The sequence below is a fragment of the Callithrix jacchus genome, chromosome 15 (genome assembly GCF_049354715.1).
Source record: "Callithrix jacchus isolate 240 chromosome 15, calJac240_pri, whole genome shotgun sequence".
Lineage (NCBI taxonomy): Eukaryota > Metazoa > Chordata > Mammalia > Primates > Cebidae > Callithrix > Callithrix jacchus.
Genome location: NC_133516.1, coordinates 77,813,445 through 77,832,263, shown reverse-complemented (window position 1 = coordinate 77,832,263; position 18,819 = coordinate 77,813,445). Strand labels below are relative to the sequence as shown.

At 44.0% G+C, this 18,819-nt stretch overlaps 1 protein-coding gene across 14 annotated transcripts in view; it reads right to left on the bottom strand.

The window, feature by feature from the left end:
• The window catches only part of SLC12A8 (solute carrier family 12 member 8), a 134,263-nt gene that overhangs the window by 97,845 nt on the left and 17,599 nt on the right, over positions 1 to 18,819 (bottom strand). For 12 of the 14 annotated variants that reach the window (XR_013527577.1, XR_013527578.1, XR_004734188.3 and 9 more), the window contains 3 exons: positions 16,118 to 16,264; positions 12,997 to 13,188; positions 4,372 to 4,603 (listed from right to left, as the gene is read on the bottom strand). Coding sequence is in view for 11 of the 14 variants with exons in the window: in XM_035273967.3 (XP_035129858.3) it covers positions 4,372 to 4,603; positions 12,997 to 13,188; positions 16,118 to 16,264 (571 nt within the window). In the remaining 3 variants the exon portion in view is untranslated. The remainder of the gene's footprint in view (positions 1 to 4,371; positions 4,604 to 12,996; positions 13,189 to 16,117; positions 16,265 to 18,819) is intronic. The other 2 variants (XM_078351900.1, XM_035273976.3) reach the window with 1 other exon arrangement.

Genomic DNA, 18,819 nt, shown 5'->3' with positions numbered 1-18,819 from the left:
CAATATTAACTCAATCTTGATCATAGACCTAAATGTCAAACAAAACTTCTAGAATATAACAAATGAGAAAATCTAGGTGTTTAGCAAAGAGATTTTAGGTACAGCACCCAAGGCATGATCCCTGCAAAAAAGTTGATAAGTTAGACTCCATTACAGTTTGAAACTTCTGCTCCGCAAAAGACACTGTTAAGAGAATGAAAGAACCAACCACAGACTGGGAAGAAAATATTTGCAAAACACACATCTGATAAAGGGCTTGAATCCAAAATATACAAAGAACTCTTAAAACTCAATGGTGGCCAGGTGCAGTGGCTTACGCCTGTAATCCCAGCACTTTGGGAGGCTGAGGCAGGTGGATCTCTTGAGGCCAACAGTTCAAGACTAGCCTGGCCAATATGGCAAAACCCCGTCTCTAATAAAAATACAAAAAATTAGCCAGGTGTGCCAGTTCATGCCTGTAATCCCAGCAACTCAGGAGGCTGAGACACGAGACACTTGAACCTGGGAGGCAGAGATTGCAGTGAGCCGAGATCGTGCCACTGCATTCCATCCTGGGTAGCAAAAGATCTTAACAACACTTCCCCAAAGGTGACATATGGATGGCAAATAAGCATACAGAAACACATTCAATATCATGTCATTTGAAATTTACAAATTAAAATGATGAGATACTACTGTGCATCTATTAGAATTACAAAAAAAACCTGACAATACCAAATGCTGATGAGGATGTGGAGCAACAGGAACTCTCATTCATTGTTGGTGGGAATGCAAAATGGTACAGCCTCTTTACAAGACAGTTTGGCAGCTTCTTACAAACATAGCCTTACCATATGCTCCAACAATTATGTATCTAGGTATTTATCCAAATGAATTGAAAATGTTTCCTCACAAAAACCTGAACATGGATGTTTATATCAGTTGTATTCATAATTGCCAAAAACTGGAGGCAATCAAGATGTCCTCCAGTAGGTGAATGGACAAACTGTGCTACATCCAGTTTCTTTTTATTCAGTGACAAAAGGAAATGTGTTGTCAAGCCAGAAGAAGACATGGAAGAATCTTAAATGCATATTACTAGTGAACGAAGCCAAACTGAAAATGCCACATACTATATGATTCCAACTATACGACATTCTGGAAAAGCCAAAACTATGGAAACAGTAAAAAGATCAGTGGTTGCCAGGAGTTGGGGAGCATTAATAGGCAGGTCACAGGGAATTTTTCGGGCAGTGAAACTCATCTGTATGATGCTGTAATCCTGCGTACATAACATTGTACATTGTCAAAATCCATAGAATGCATAACATTGAGTGAACCCTAAACTATTAGCAACAACATATCAATATTGGTTCATCGCTTCCAGTAAATGTATCACATTAATACAAGATATTATTAATGATAGGGAAACTGGTGGGGAAAGTTGAAAAGGGGTATGTGGGAACTTTTATACTATTTGCTTAATTTGCCATAAACCTAAAACTGCTCTAAAAGTAAATCTATTAAATTTTTTTAAAGTAATACTGGACAATTGAAGGAAAAGTAGAAATAAGATAATTTAGTCACACGTAATCTCAACAGAAAGATAGTCACTGTTAGGCATAGTTCCTTCCAGTCTTTTTTTCAAATATTTATGTATATGTCATCTTTTTTTTTTTTTAAGAGTTGAAGGCACTCTGCTAAATTCATTCTGAAGGTTTATAGTTTGGTTTCAGTTTGGATTTTTTAACCACAAAGAAAATATCCCATATGAAACATCAGTGATACCAAAAACAGATTGTTGAGGGGCCAGTTGCTATGGGAATGATTGAAAATAAATTTCATTTCACACTACACTCTACTAATGTATTGACCAGAAGGAAGGAAAAATATTTGGAGTAACTTAGAAGAGCAGCCAAGAAAACTTCTAATCAAGAAGGAAAATACATCAGGCCAGTGTGAGGTTTCAAAGAAGCCAGCATCGCCTTGCAATTTAACTAATTAAGCTCTTCCAGCAACTGTGTCACTGGAGGGGGAAGTACCAGGAATCAGGGTACTTGACTGTCTTTCCTTCATTGACAGTTTGATGGCCAAAGGCCAGCAAGTCTCCTTCCATATGCGAGCCATCTCTGCAAGGTGGTACATAGCCAGGGGAAAAAAAAAAATCACTGTTTCCTTCCTGGAGATGCCTCAAATATTTAGCAACCTGCAAGGCCTGGGCTCCAGGTGATCAGTATGGACATCACATTGGCCCTGAGCACTAGAGTGGCCACCAGGTTAACCCTTTAGGTGCCAGATTGTTGGGCTATCTGAAGGTTTCTTGGGAGGGACTAGGATGCCAGCAGGTAGGAGATACTCAGGGAGCTCAGGGGAATGACAATTTTCCAAAAGAATATTTTAACATGCTCAGAAGTAATAAGGCCAGATCAATGGATGCCAATTGAATGCTGACCTTCCCACAACCAACATTTTTCTTTCTTTTTTTTTTTGAGACGGAGTTTCGCTCTTGTTACCCAGGCTGGAGTGCAATGGCGCGATCTCAGCTCACTGCAACCTCCACCTCCTGGGTTCAGGCAATTCTCCTGCCTCAGCCTCCTGAGTAGCTGGGATTACAGGCACGCGCCACCGTGCCCAGCTAATTTTTTGTATTTTTAGTAGAGACGGGGTTTCACCATGTTGACCAGGATGGTCTCGGTCTCTTGACCTCGTGATTCACCCGCCTCGGCCTCCCAAAGTGCTGGGATTACATTTTTCTAAAAGACAGAGCTGTGTATGCACACATCAGGGGTGGCCTCCAAGGGGAAAAGCAGAGTTGCTGTCACAAAAAGACAGCATGTCATTGTGCACAAACAGGCCCCACTTCTCACTTCAGGGAAGCTTTAGTATCAAACAGATCTAGCTTCAAATCCCAGCTCTGCTGTGCATTACCCCAAAGTATATCATCTTTGAGCCCCAGTTTACTCATCTGTAAAAGGGGTATAGCTATTCCTATCTCAAGAGGTTATGATAAGGATTAAGTAAGATACGCCATATAAAGTGCTAAGTTGACTGACTATACAATGTCTGGCCCAGAGCAGGTACTTTGTCAAATGCAGTGGTTATCATCACCCTTACTACCACCACCAACAGAGGTTATTCTCTGGGCTGCAGGTTTGTTTTTTCAAAACACAGTTCCCTTTCCCTATCCATATTCCAATGTAGATGCCTGGTCACTACCGCTACATAGAGACATTGCCTGAAGTGTGAAATATCAGGCAATGGCCTTTTTTCCAATCACTTCCTAGGACTAGCTCTGTACTCTGGAGAGAAGCAAAGACTCAGTGCCTAACCTATCCAAATCACAAAGCTACAAAGTTATAAACACTCTGGGTAATAGCTTCTCACTCAAGGCATAAGGATGTAGGATTAGAGTTGCCAAGCATCCTCAAGGGTGGGGAAAACCCAAGGTTAGATTAGACTGTGACTGATTACAAATATAATACCATTTGCAAATGCTGTAAAACTAGACCTGGTTGTTTATTTAAGTGTAGTTAATATTTTTATATTTTGAAAAAATTTTTTACAAATTTTTACAAAAAACTACAAATAATCAAACACATATCTGCCCTCATCTCCCCAAAATGACAATTGCTATGTTATATTTATATCATATTTTTGTGAAAAAAAAAAGGAAAGAAACTGTGAAAGTCTATGTTCTTTTAAAGTCTTCTTCCCTACTCTCATCTTGATTTCTTGCCCACTCTACCAATCACTGTTATGAATCTGATCTTTATCTACTCACTTCTGCTTTTTATTTGTTTTACCTAAATTTTCTGGGGGGTTTTGTTTGTCTTTGGGGGTTTTTTGGGACAGAGTTTCTGTCTTGTTGCCCAGGCTGAAGTGCAGTGGTGCAATCTCAGCTTACTGCAAACTTCGCCTCCCAGGCTCGAGCGATTCTCCTGCCTCAGCCTTTTGAGTAGCTGGGACTACAGGTGCTTACCACCACACCCAGCTTATTTTTGTATTTTTAATAGAGACAAGGTTTCACTATGTTAGCCAGGCTGGTCTCAAGCTCCTGCGATCTCAAACTTCAGGTGATCCACCTGCCTCGGCCTCCCAAAGTGCTGGGATTACAGGCATGAGCCACTGCTCCCAGCCTGGTTTTTTTTTAATAGAAAGAAAATAAAAGGACATATAGAAAATGTGCTAGGCAATGTCTATGTGAAGAGGAGCTTCCAGCCCCATGAAGCTGCTCTAAGACACACCCACTCACCTGATCCAGGAACAGCCCACACCAATTGTAGGTAAGGCCTATGAGAGTTAGCGGGAGATGAAGTTGGCAAACTCACACCCACAAACATCTATGAAGCAGTGCAGATCCATAAGGCCACATATTGGACTCCAAAGGCTTACCTGGGTCCAGGTGGGTGAAAGAACCCACCACAAAGTCCAGTGTTGACACAGCCAGCAGGAACAGCAACAGCAGTTGGAGGCGGATTATCCATTTGACACCTGCTAGGTTAATGCCCAGCAAGGCCAGAAGCACCGCAACTGAAATTCCTCGCACAGCCCAGATATTCCTGAGGCCCAGCAAATCCGAGATAGATTCAGCAAAGCCGGTGATGTACATGGCACCTGCAACACACTGACATGCGATTCCAGGTAGAAGAGTTAGCAAGACAGAAAGCCAAGGGCTCACAGGCAGAACTGCCCCAAGATGAGAACCCTGCTCCCCCATCAGACATGTTCACTGGCACCGAGGCTCAGCATCTGGACCAGCACAGGGTTAAACCAGCCGTTCCCATCTGTGAACCTGCCTCAGGCCCCATTTCTACTTGTCTACATCTCAATTAAAGAATGAAGGAGGAACCCTAGACGAGAGCTAGCTGTCAGTGGTAACGAAGATGAAAAGACTATGGGAGAAAGAAGACGGGACACTGGGCCAAAGAGGCCTCCGGATTTCTCGGCCCGAGTTATTCAAGGACTAAATATAGAACAAGAACACACAGGGGGTCCCATTTACAGAGCCTTAAAAAGGCACTGCAGTAAACCAGATTTTTCTTCATTTCTTTGTAGGTCAGTATTATTTTTTAAATTATCTAAAAGTTAGCAATAGAAAAAAAAAAGTGAGTGGCACACCTTTTTCAATGTCATATGTGACAAAGGCTACCCAAGGACTAGCTAGGTGAATGTCCTTCGTTTTACTATTTGCTATGGATTAAATGTCCCAGATTTGGTAAAGTTACATGTTAACTTAAGGATTTTTTTTCCAGTACAGATGCAAATAACTTCTGTCCAGTGGAACATATAACCCAAAAGGTTAGGATTTGTTGTCCTGTAAGACATTAACTGGTTTCGGGTCTAACCCAGCAATCTTATCCTAACATTTATTCATTCAATTGCCTAACTATCAACTTACAAATTTAATGTCTATCCATCCAGCATCCTTCACAACTGCTCTTTAACATCTTACTGGCTCCTCCATTAATTCATAAATTAAATCAAATCCCCGGTGAGATTTCCTATGAATACTTGATATATAATTTTTAAAAAATAAAATGAAATCCTTGACACATGTTATTTTATATTTGCCTGAGTGTCATGATTTTATCTTGCAGGAAATATTTGAAAGCTCATTTCGAATTAAATGGTTGAAAATAACATCAGTCTCAGGTTTCCTAATTCCTCAGACTCACCTTCCTTCTCTCCTCAGGTTTGTCCCTTCACTGTCCCCAGGGCCAGTTGGTCACTCTCATCACTGTAGCCCTGCCCTTGCCATTCTCTAGAAACAAATTTTATTAGGGCCTCGTTCAAGTCCCTCCTTTGCCATGAAACCTTTCCTCAACTTCCTTTTTTGGATAAATAGTAGGCTAACTGCCAGGGCCATACAATTAATTATCTGGTTCCATGTTCTATTATCATGTCTTGCACATAAGTTTGTCTCCCCATCCCACCACCAAGAATACAAATATCTTAAAAAATTGTTTATGCTGATTGCACCTCTTCAAATACTTGCATTTGCTAAGTATGTTGCAAGCATTCAATAAATACTTTGTGATATGCTGATCATATAAAAGGTGCTCTGGGAAGCAGTCTCCATGAGGTTCCAGCTGTGTCATGTAAAAGCCAGAGGGAAATACAACTTCTGGATCTGAGAGGAGCTTGTGAACAAGGCCCCATTCTTCAATGAGATCAGCTCATTTTGCAACTAGAAACGTATCATTTTTGTCAGCTTTCCCCAAATTTAGACACTTAGCTTAGACAGTTATTCCAGTATCCCATAATGATAAACATTTCTGTCCATATTAGGGTGAGGTGGAAAGCCCAAGAAATGTGAGGGAAATACAATCATCTTTGAGAGAGAGAGAGAGAGAGAGAGAGACACTAATGTTTTCCTATATTCAACCTAAAATGCAGACTTCCTTTTTATTAAACACCGAGAGTGTGATGTATGATAGTGAAGTTATTTCATTAGTATTTGGTCAGGTCAACAGGACTCTTCATGGTCAAAATTATCTGAGCAAAATAAATAAAAGTTTTTTTAAAATGACAAAAATGTAGCAATAAATACCATTTATATTGGCATCACCTTCCCAGGTACCCAGTGTCTCTGACATGCAGAGGATGGATGATGTCATGGGACTATTTGCATCTGAAGCTTCCAAACTGATTTTTTTTTCCTAGCAGCAGAACAATTTGCTCATGCAAAGTGAGCCAAGCTGTAAATGCTGCCTTTCGTTCCCAGTAACTCCAGTGGAGCTCATCTTTCTGGTTTCTACCTAAAATTGTCTTTTAGCCCAAAGATGCCAGCAATGGGGGGTGGGGCAGGGGAGGCGCAGGGGAAGCTTTTCAGGATGCTTATAAGGGCATGGTGGTCAGGAGCATGGACTTCGAAGCCAAAATATCTAAGGCCAAATCCTGGCTGACGGGAAAGTGTTTTAACCTCTCTGTGAAACACAGATAATAGTAACCTTCGAAATGTTACTGTGAGAACTAAATGAGATGATTTATATAAAGTCCTAGAACAATATCTGGCTCATAGAGTTATAGAAACAATAGCTACCACCAGTAACCCCAGCACTTTGGGAGGCCGAGGCGGCGGATGACTTAAGGCCAGGAATTTGAGACCAGCCTGGGCAACATAGTGAAACTCTGCCTCTGCTAAAAATAAAAATAAGCCAGGTGCGGTGCTGTGCACCTGTAGTCCCAGCTACTTGGGAGGCTGAGGCAGGAGAATCACTTGAACTCAGGAGACAAAGGTTGCAGTGAGCTGAGATCATGCTACTGCACTCCAGCCTGGGCAGAAAATAATAATAATCACTACCATCATTGTCATTATGACTTTGCTATTCTTCACTGCTGAAGAAGAGGAAATGGTAGTTAGCTATGAACATCATAAGATAATCTGTTGATGTTAAATAGATGATGGTAATACCACTGAAAATTTGCAATATAAGTTGTAAATAAGGATGCTTGAAACCAAAGAGACTTACTTTAAGGAAAGCAGTAACAGTCTAAAATTAAACCATCTTCTCAAAATGAGTCTGGGGGTAGAAGTAGGGGTGTTTATGGAGAGTAGGAAAGTAAATGTATCATAGAAGTTTCTTATTTAGTTGGTAGAGGAGCTAGTAAATAATGTGTCTTGGTTGAGAAGTATAGAGAATTATGATGACTTCCGAAGGTAGACTGTCACTACTAGAAGAGTTAAAAGCATAGTAGAACTTCCAAACCAACCAAAATGCAATAGAAAAATAATTGACACATGTTGGCAAAGTCAGGAGAATGGAAAAATGAAATTTTAAATTTTCTACAAAGTAATGAAAAAGAGAATGTTTTATTCAAAAACTCAAGAACCATAAATAAACTTGTGTTCAGAAAAGAAAAATGTATAGTCTTAAATGTTTTTATTAGTCAAAAAGAAAAATAAAGGAACAAAGTATTGAGGTACAAAAAGATCAACATAAATAAAAAGATAATAGAAGTATTTTATATAAAGAAATATGAAATTAATGAAATACAAGAAAAATAACAAAAGAAAAATACAAGAAACAAAAGCTGATCTTTTTGAAAATAAACAATTAAATAGATAAGTCTCTGTTAGCCTGATTACAAAGAAAAGAGAAAATGCAAAAATATACACTATTAGGAAAAAAACTACTTATACAGAGGAGAGTAAAAGAATGAATAGAAGGTCAGGCACAGCGGCTCATGCTTGTAATCTCCACACTTTGGGACACCAAGGCAAGAGGATCACTTGAGTCCAGGAGTTCGAGTCCAGCCTGGTCAACATGGCAAAACCTCGTCTCTACAAAAATTATAAGGCCAGGTGCCAGGTGCAGTGGTTTATGCCTGTAATCCCAGCAATTCAGGATGTCCAACTGGGAGGATTGCTTGAGCCCAGAAGTTCAAGACCAGCCTGGGTAACATGTCAAGACCTTGTTTCCTGCAAAAATAATTTAAAAATTAGCTAAGCATGGTAGTGCATGCCTGTAGTCTCAGCTAGTTGGGAAGCTAAGGAACGATCACTTGAGCCCAGGAGTGCTAGGCTGCAGTGAGCTGTGATGGCACCCTGTACTCCACCCTAGGCAACAGACTGAGACCCTGTCTCAAAAAAACAAAATGGAGAATAGAAATGAGCCATAAATTATAGTGCATTTATACTATACAATATTAAGTAACCACTTAAAAAGTATTGGTTTAAAACAATGACCAAGAGATATATCTATTACTTAATGTTAAGTGAGAATGACAAGACATGGAATAACGTATGAAATTTGTCCTCATTTTTTTTCTTTCTTTTTTTTTTTTTTTTGCTACAGAGTCTTGCTCTGTCACCCAGGCTGGAGTGCAGCAGTGCAATCTTGGTTCACTGCAACCTCCACCTCCCGGATTCAAGTGATTCTTCTGCCTCAGCTTCCGAGTAGCCAGGACTACAAAAGTGTGCTACCATGCCTGGCAAATTTTTGTATTTTTGGCCGGGCTGGTCTTGAACTCCTGACCTCGTGATCCACCTTCCTCGGCCTCCCAAAGTGCTGAGGTTATAGGTATGAGCCACTGCACCCAGCCTTGTCTCCATTTTTGTACAAACAGGCAGGCACTTCAAAAATCCATAAATACAGGAGTATAAGCAGAGGGAAATGTTCCAAAAAAGAACACTAGGATCACCTGAAGGGTGTGGGGAAAACTCTTTCATTGTCTCCAATGTGTTAACTGACTACAATGAATATCATTTAGTAACTGTCAAATAATTTTATTAAAAGATACAAGCAAACATATTAAAAGTTCCCTTATGTTTATGCAAACACTAAATCAGGGTACATCAGCCCAGTCTGCCCTGGTTTAGGGAAGCAGCCCAGGACTCAAGGCCTTTGTCTACACACTCAGCAACTGCCAGGCCTTCCCTAGAGCAATCCAGTCACCCTGGAGGCGGCATCCCTTCATCCCTTCCAACCTGAATGCTGCTCTTCCTGAAAAAACATTCCTGGTGGTTTGTTTAATGAATAAATGTCTTACGGGTTTATTATATTTTAAAAGTATTATATTTCCTTCTAAACTTTAGACCAGGGCTTCCTTTTCTCATTCTCTGCAGAGAAACTTCTAATTCCTTCTCACAAGACACAGGGGGTGTTGTTCACCATTTTAAAGAGAGAAAGTGGCCTATTTTCAGGGAGTAAGGTTCCATTCCAAGGTAATTGTTTTAGCAAAATTACACCTTCACAATCACAGGCATTTTCCTTCCACTTTACCTGGAGGACCAGAACTGCCCCTCAGCACCCCTCCCCATCTGACACAAATTCCCTGGTTTAGGTTAAAGTTGGTGGACTAACACATATGTCCTGAATATGTGTTAACTCCCATAACAAAAACCCCAGGCCAAATCAGGTCCATAAAAACTTCCCAGTCATTCATTGCTTTTATACAGAGTCCAGCACAAAGCATGTGAGCCACTATTGAATGTTCTTCAGCGCCAACTGAAGATAGACATTTTGGTGTTCAGGGTAAGCAGTCCCCAAGACCCCTCAGGACCACTCTAGCCTGTCATCTCCTCCTCTGCCAAACAGTTTGGTCCCACAGAGCAAGCCCTGCCACCAACATCCAAGAGAGATGAAAGGGGAAGGGTTTCATAGAATGATGAGCCTTTGCAAGCTTTTATTTGATTTTATTTTGAAACGGAGTCTCGCTCTGTTGCCCAGGCCAAAGTGAAGTGGTGCACAGCTCACCGCAACCTCTGCCTCCTAGGTTCAAGCAATTCTCCTGCCTCAGCCTCCCAGGCAGCTGGGATTACAGGCATGTGCCACCATGCCTGGCTAAGTTTTTTGTATTTAGTAGAGATAGAGTTTTACCATGTTGGTCAGGCTGGTCTCGAACCCCTGACCTCAGGTGATCCACCTGCCTTGGCCTCCCAAAATGCTGGGATTACAGGCGTAAGCAACTGCTTCTGGCCTGCAAGCTTTTAAAATTGTTACTTTAGGTGTTTATATCTCCTTAATTTTGATGCTCTAGGGAAGGGTTTGACAAACTTTGGTTCACTGGCTAAATCCTACTTGTTGATTATGTTGATAAATAAAGTTTTACTGGGACACAGCCATACCCATCTTTTTAATGCTGTTTATCTGGTTACATTCACGCTACAATGGCAGGATGGAATAGTTGTGACAAAGTCATGTGGCCCACGAAACCCAAAATATTTATCATCTGGCCCTTCACAGAAGTTTGCTGACCCCTGCTCAGGGGTAAAATCAGGGAATCTGTTCTGGCAATCATTAAAAATACATGAATGCATGCATGCCCTGGGATGATGGGTAAGGGAGATAATAAGAACCAGGAATAGGGAGCCTCAAACCCCAACTGCACCCTAGAAAAAGAAAGATTTCAATTAACAACCTAATCTGTCACCTTAAGAAATTAGGGAAAGATGAGCAAAGTGAACCCAAGCAAGCAGAAAGAAGGAATCAATAAAGGTCAGAACAGAAGTGAATGAGGGACCAGAAAAACAACAGAGAAAATCAACAAAGCCAATAATTAGTTCTTTGCAGACAAACCTTTATCTAGGCTGACCAAGAAAAAAGAAAGAGAAGACATTATTTAAATTAGGAATGAAAGGGGAGACATTACCAGCAACCTAACAAAAATAAAAAGGATTACAAGAAAATCTACAGACGATTAATATGGCAATACATTAGATGACCTACATGAAATAGACAAATTCCTAGAAAGATACAAGCTATCAAAACTGACTCAAAAGAAGTAGAAAATCAGAATATGCCTATATAAGTAAAGGGATTCGATAAGTAACCAAAAATCTTTCTACCATGAAAAAAAACCCAGGACCAGATGGCTTCATGGCAAAATCCTACCATATGTTTAAAGAATTAACACCAATCCTTCACAAACTCCTCTAAAAAATGAAGAAGGAGGGAACACTTCCAACTCACTCTACGAGGCCAGAATTAGCCTGACACCAACACCAGACAAAGAATCAGATGAAAACTGCAGACCAATATCCCTCATGAATATATACACAAAAATCCTCCACAAAATGCTAACAAACCAAATTCAGCAATTGATAAGAAAAAGGGTTACACAGTAATCACACCCCGATCAGGGATTCCAGGCCTGGGTCAGCCACAAACAAAGCACAGGCATTCCAGAGACAAGGACCGGGGGACTCTAATGTTTCAGACCAAGGCCCAATTGGAAAGAAGGCGAAACAGCTGGGATGCTGGTGCTCTAGCGTCTCAGGCTGTGGCTGCCAGCACTTAGAAAACATCTTACTTGTGAGTATCTTTTTTTCCAAATCAGCCCACATAAGGGGGACTCTCAACAGCCCGGCTCCCTCTCATTGTCCAAGAGTGTTCATGCCAGTGCCCATCCATGGCATCTGCTTCTAGAGGCTCACTTGGTGTCTGCCCCAAGAGGAGGAAAACAGGACTTTGCCTACCTTGCAGCTTAGTTGGCTATAAAAAAGCAAAGTAAAAAAAAAAAAATCTATATACCAAATCCCCAGGGTAATAAAACAAACTGGCCATTTATGACTCCCCTCTCAAAATACTATACTTACAGACCTTTCTGCAGTCAAGCTAGTGCTTTTTAAGAGCTCAGAGGGAGCCATCTGCCTTCCCTGCACTGTCCTAGACACACACGCACCCCACCGCCCGCACATGCACACACGCAGCTCTGTGCTGTTTGAGAATCAGATGTATGTATGCTGTAACACCCTGCTCCTGCTGCCTAAAAATAAAAGAAACAAAATCGGTGCTTTCTCTGGGGAGGTTCTTGCACACTCTTACTTAGACAAATTCTTTTCTTTAAACTGTTTTTCAACCACCCACCACCACTTGCACTCTCATAAAAGCCTTTTTCAATCCAAGAAACGCTGACAAAGAACTGCTTCTTAATGTCTGTACTTTGTTCCCTCAGCATTAAGTCACCATGCCTGTGTTTTAGCTAAAAAAGCCTTAGGATTTCCCCTTGCTCACTCATTTTGGAAGTGCCTTCGTCCATTCTGCTGAAGCAGCCTCCTCATTAACATTCTCCCTCTCAGTCGGGGCATCCGCACAAGGGGCTGTTGGCCTCCCTGTGACGGCCACCCAAGCTATCAATTGTGCCTGGGAGCTCCAGCTCATTTGAGAAGTGCCTGTTTCTAGGAAAGCCCTTTTGGCACAGCCAAATACCCCTCTTCAGTAAAAAAGCACCCCAGGGCCCAGGCCGCCCAGCTGCCACCTGGGCTCCAGCCGCTGTCATGCATGCGGGTCCCTAGATCGAACAGCAAGAATGTGCTGGCCAGGACTGGCCCTCTGGCCACATCAGGCATCCAGGAGGCAGAAGCAACAGAGGGAAAAGAGTGTGAGACTAAGGGGTCAGGCCCGGGATGATGGCTTGGCTCTCTGCTGAGTTCCCTTCAGAGCCCCAGCCTGCTCATCTGTCACATGGGGCAACCGTCCCCACCCTACCCTCTCACCAGGTCAAGTGAGGAAATAGACAAGAAGAAAGTGACAGAGAGCCAGGCAGGGGAAGCATCCTGGGCGCAGGCCTCACCTGTCCAAACACATAGAGCAGCCCGATGGTGCCTCCCGTCTGCCCACCCAGGACCGAGGAGATCATGGAGTAGACGCCACCGCTGCCGATGCTGCTGCGCTCCCCGACACCAATGCCAGACAGCACCGTGACGAGGGCCACCAGTATGACGAAGGACACCAGAAACATGCCCAGGAGCACTCCCGTGTTTCCCTGCAGTAGAATAGCAAGGAGCAAGGCCACGTTAGGTGAGGAGACCCTGCCAGCTCCCTGCTGGGAGCACTGACCACCTCCCCTCCTCCCACAGCACTGGAATGGGGGACAGGATGGGGGCACAGAGGCAGGACAACTAAAAAAGGACAAAGCAAGCACCACAAAAGCCATGGCCAGGAAGAAGTTCTAAGTGAAGGGAAGCTTCCTGGCTGCAAACCCTTCCATGACTCCCATGCCTAGAGGGTACAGTCAGAGCTGCTGATGCCCTCACGAGGTGCCTCCTAATCTCGCTCTGTGCCCAGCATGCAGCAAGAGCTCTCCCCACCCCACCCTTCCCCACGCTAATTCTCCAGCCTGAAAGGCGTCTCCTGCTCATTCTGCATCTTTGCCAGGTTAACTCCAGCGTATCCTTTAGGCCTCAGTGTTTAGGATTTCCTCGCCAGGAAGCTGGCCCTGTAACCGTTTCTCTGGGCTCCTCCAGTGCCAGGGCTTGGAACTTTCCACAGGACTTGTCATATTGAGTGTTTCCAAGCCAGTTTCTACCAGTAGTCTGTGAGCTCCAGGCGAGGATATGGTTTAAATGTTTGAATTTGGATCCCCTCCAAATCTCATGTTGAAATGTGATCCCCAGTGTTGGAGGTGGGGCCTGGTGGGAGGTGTTTGGGTCATGGGGATGGACCCCTTGCAAATGGCTTGGTGTCCTCCCACAGTAACGGGTGAGTTCTCAGTCTGTTCTTTCACAGGAGAGCTGGTTGTTTAAAAAAGCCCAGCATCTCTCTTGTCTTCTCTCTCGCTATGTGGTGTGCCTGCTCCCTCTTCACCTTTACTCATGAGTGAAAGCTTCCTGAGGCCTCACCAGATGCAGATGGTAGTGCTGTGTTTCTTGTACAGCCTGCAGAACTGTGAGCCAAATAAACCTCCTTTCTTTATAAATTACTTAGCCTCAGGGGTTCCTTTATAGAAACGCAACACGGACTAATACAGAGCAGGATCATGTTTTCTTCTGCTTCATATTCTCAGTGCTTAGCATAACCTCCTCAAAACAGGTGCTCATTAAATGCCTGTCGAGTGAATAAACAAACACATGCCTGGAGATGAACACATGCAGATAGACACATTTCAAGGTGAAAAGCAAGAGTCCCAGAGAGGAAATGGATGCAGCACATCTAAGAAGATGTAATGTCAAATGTTTTGCAGTAGAAAGCAAGGAAGACCCCTGATAGGCGAGACCCATGCATTGCAGGTGCTAGAGAGAGAACTAGGAGTGGGCAGAACCAGTGCAAGAGCTGGGTGGCCTAACACAAGCTGGAAAATTGTCCTGGAAGTCGGTGGTGCTCTGTTCCTGCGTTCATAATATGATGCCTGGGGGCTCCACCGGTGGTCTGAGACCCACCCTGCCTGTGGCTAAAGCTGAACCCTAAGCTTAGGATCTGCGTATGGAGGAGAATGAGAGCTTAGGAAGGTCTGACCTTGCCCAGGCTTCTTATGGGGGCTAAGAATCCTGTGTACCTCACTATAAAGGAGCTTAAATCTCCTGGAATTTGTCCATGTAATGGTTAATTTTATGTGTCAACTTGGCTAGACAATGGCAACCAATTGTTTAGTCAAACACTAGTCTAAATGTTGCTGTGAAGGTGTTTTTCAGATGTGATTAATATTTACAATCAGTTGACCTTAAGTAAAGGAGATTACCCTGCATAGTATGGGTGGGCTTCATCTAATCAATTGAAGGCCTCATGAGCAAAGACTGGTTTCCTAAAGAAGAAGGAATTCTGCCTCCAGGCTGCCACACAGAAATTCTTCCTGAGTTTCCAGCCTTCAGACTTGAGGCTACAGCATCACTCCTTACCTGCTGATATACCTGACATACTTACAGCTCCTATTGGCATTGGCTTGTTTCTCTGGAGAATCCTGACTTGGAGATTCTATACCCTGAATGGCCTCCTCACTTTCACCCATCTAGTTTAGCTCACCCTTCAAGGCCTGGCTCAACCACATCTCCTCCAGGAAGCCTTCCTGGACACCTCAGTGACTGTAGCACTCATAGTTCGTTCCACCCCTGAGGGACTTAATGCTGCTTTGAGACCTCTCCTAATGTGACATCTACTTGCCATGGCTGTTAGCTCATGGGTGGGAAGAGGAGAGGAGAGGACAAGGGCCTGGGTCATGTCTTGTCTTTTGTAATCCCCTTGGCACTAAATAGTGCTTGGCACACAGCAGTGCTCACAATGTTTATATGGTGACTGGCTTGCCTTTTATTTGGAGCACCTATGTGGACTACTGAAGTCCCACTGCACAAGATGGCAGTGTGTGTGGGACTGAGAACCCCTGCTCCAGACACACATCTGCTTGGAAGGTCCTAGGATGCTTTTGCATGAGACTTAAAGAGGCCTTTTGTTCCTTCCACAGAGGGAGATGAACTGACACCCAGGATCTCACACAGCAGGGTCTGTCCTAGGCAATCCATCCCTAGAGGGAGGCGGCCCACACCTCTGGCCAAGCAGCCCCATGCACAGTCTTACTCACGGGGTCGCAGTGCAGTGGGGGAAGTCAACCATGTGGATGGACCCAAGATGAGGTGAAGAACACCAGGAAAACTGCAGGGGGCCACAAACTGGAGGCAAAATTGCCATCAATCTGATCTCTGGCCCACCTCGAGTCCCGCCCACAGAGTCCCGCCTGACTTCTGTGCTCCTATTCCATAGTTAAATCTATGGTGTGAGGCTTCTATCAGAACTTCCGAAGCCTATGTTTGCAGGATGCTCATTTAACAAGCAATGCTAGCTATTAGCTGTGCCTGCTTCTGTTTCATGTTCTGGGAGCATCTGTGCTTCAGGAATCTGTGGCCTGCACTGCAGAATGCAGAGAGCGGCAGAGCTTTCCCGTCTTGGGCCTGTGAGAGGCTCCGGACCACTAACTCAGCACTCACCACCAGCCAGCCAGTCCTCAGGAAGAGCACAACCCCAAAGATGTTGATCATGCAGGATGTGAACACACCATCCCAGGTCCCAAACAGCACAGGCTCCCACATGAACAGCTGGCTCTTCCACCAGGGCTGAGGCTGGGCCAAGGCCCCCTGCAAAGAGAACACACAGAAATCAGCTGAGGGGCCATTGGGAGGGCCAGGGACAGCATGGGAAGGGAGTGAGAGTGGAACAGGAGGAGGGAGGTAGGAGAACTCAGCTTAAAAACACTCTTATCTTATTGTGCCAGAGCAGGTGTGTGTGTATACACACACGCATGCATACAACACATACACATGCATGCACACACATATACACACATACACCTACGTGCACACACATGCACGCACACACATGTACGCACACAGATACACACAAATGCACACACATACACACGCATGCACACACAGATACACACACACACACATCTTGAAGCATACGTCTACAAAAAGATGACTGTTCTCTTCTAACAGTGACTCCCGTGCCCATATGTAGCAGACACTCATTGTTCACAAGCCTAGTCCTTTTCCTCTGGTCACCATTCAGGTAGACTCCCAGCCTCTTTGCAGCTAGACGTGGCTGTGTGACAGAGTTCTAACCCTACACATGGAATGCAGGCAGTAGCAATAGATGACGCTTCTAAGTGAGTGTGAAGTTCTTGGTTTCAACTCCTGGGGCTTGTGGTCATGAGCCCTCATCCTCCAGTCCTAGCAGGAACAGCAGTTTCCGGCAGTTACTAACCTTTGGCCAACCTTACTGGACACTCTTTGCTCCTTTAGCCCTTCTGATGCCTCTGTGATCAACCCTTTGGATGAGATTCCCTGTTTAAAACGACTGGAGTCATTCCTGTTTTCCTGATAGCACTGATACAGAGATCTCTGCTGATAGCCCGGGATCCTACCGCATTCTTGGACAATTGTTTGGAATCAGAGGCTAATAACACATAAACAGATTCCTTGTTCATTTTTCCAATTCACAAATGACAAAGGCACTTATAAACACTAAAATGGAAATATTTTACTGAAAAAAACATAACTTTGTGGATACACTAAAACGATCTTAAACAAAACCAGTAGCAACTCACACTTTAAATGCTCTTATACAGGTTTGGCAATTGATCCAAACTCAGGTGTGAATGAGTCTTCCAGTGCCCTCAAAAGACAGCAGTGATTATGGTTCTCAGCTGGGGGAGGGGGTGGGGAGAGGGAGGCACCAAAAACTAGGAGTCACCATGTGCAATGAATTTGGACCTGGTGAACAAATGTTATCCATAAACACGGTAAGAAGGCAGAAAAATCAGGAGTTTAGGGGAAAATCTAAGATCCAGAGTCTGCAGGGCATGGCTCCTGAATGGCTGAGAACAATGGGTGTGCCCAGAATCTCGGACCGAAGGCTGAAGCCAACAGCACGTGCTCAAAACCAAAAGGGAGGATCCCTGCTCCTCTTCCACCTCCTGTATCTCATCCACAGATCAAGAAGGGGCCTCAGGAAATACTCAGGGATCTCAATTCAGCCACGTGGGACGGATGGGCCAGGAGACCCCTGGTGACCGTAAGCTTCATTTACGCATGCACATGACTGCTTACCTGTCCTTCACAAACCACAAATGAACCGTCTCCTGAAAGTCAATAAATGTCAGAACAGTCCTCGTGGTTCGGAACAAAGACTGCCAATCTAGGCTTGTCCTTGAGCAAATGGTACGAAGGGACCTGTGTGGTGAATGCAGGACTGGTTCCTAGGATTCTAATCTCGAAATTCAGGACAGGTCCCAACTTCCTGTCTCTGCCTGTGTTTCACTTCCTATCATGGCTTGTGACAGGACTCCTGTTCCTCCATAATAGCAGCAACTTTCGGCAACAAAAGGACTGATGGTGTGGCGAGTGCCTTCAGCTTCCACAGAAGCCCTCTGCCCTGCTCCTCACAGCATCCCCGTGAGGCAGGCACGGAGAGGGGCCCCACTAGGGCTGAGGAGAAGAGGCTGAGAGAAGAAATCTGACAGGCCAGCCTCACAGCTGGGGCCGCCCCCAGCACTCTTAAGATCTGTGCTTTTTCCCTGAACCATTCTCACCTGGATGTTACTTGATCTTTTTGCCCGTAACTTTAAGCCTTTCAGGTTTTAAATTGTAACACTCTGGACTTTGCATAACTGTGAATACCACTGTCTTAGCCGTGAATGCCTTTGTAATGACAGAAACCTTATTCCTCTTTCCTGCGAGCCTTCCTTCTCCCACTCTGAATGCTGCTTTGCATATGCGTTTGTTTACCTGCTGCTGCTTGAAATGTCTTTCATTTCCTTGATCTCACTGGACTAGTAAATCAGCCTCAAGAGTAGAAACTTAGAGCACGTAGAAACTGCTGGAAACCCTTTACCCTGAGAATGGAAATATAACTAGTTTCAAATGGGTTTGGTGACTGAGCACTGACAGCTTGTGTCAGGATATTTGGGGGCATGTGCTTATCTTTTCTCACCACGTGACAAAAAACCATAACTAAGTCTTCCCACAGTCTGCTCATCAGAGCCTGGGTGGGAAGAGCCTAGATTTGACCCCAAGGGTGTAACCCTGATGTTCTTGGAGAGAGAGACACTACTCTATTTCTTGGAGAAAGAGTAAGCCCAGCAAGAGAGAGAGAGAAGGAAGGAAAAGAAACCAAAACAGAGAGAAGGGGG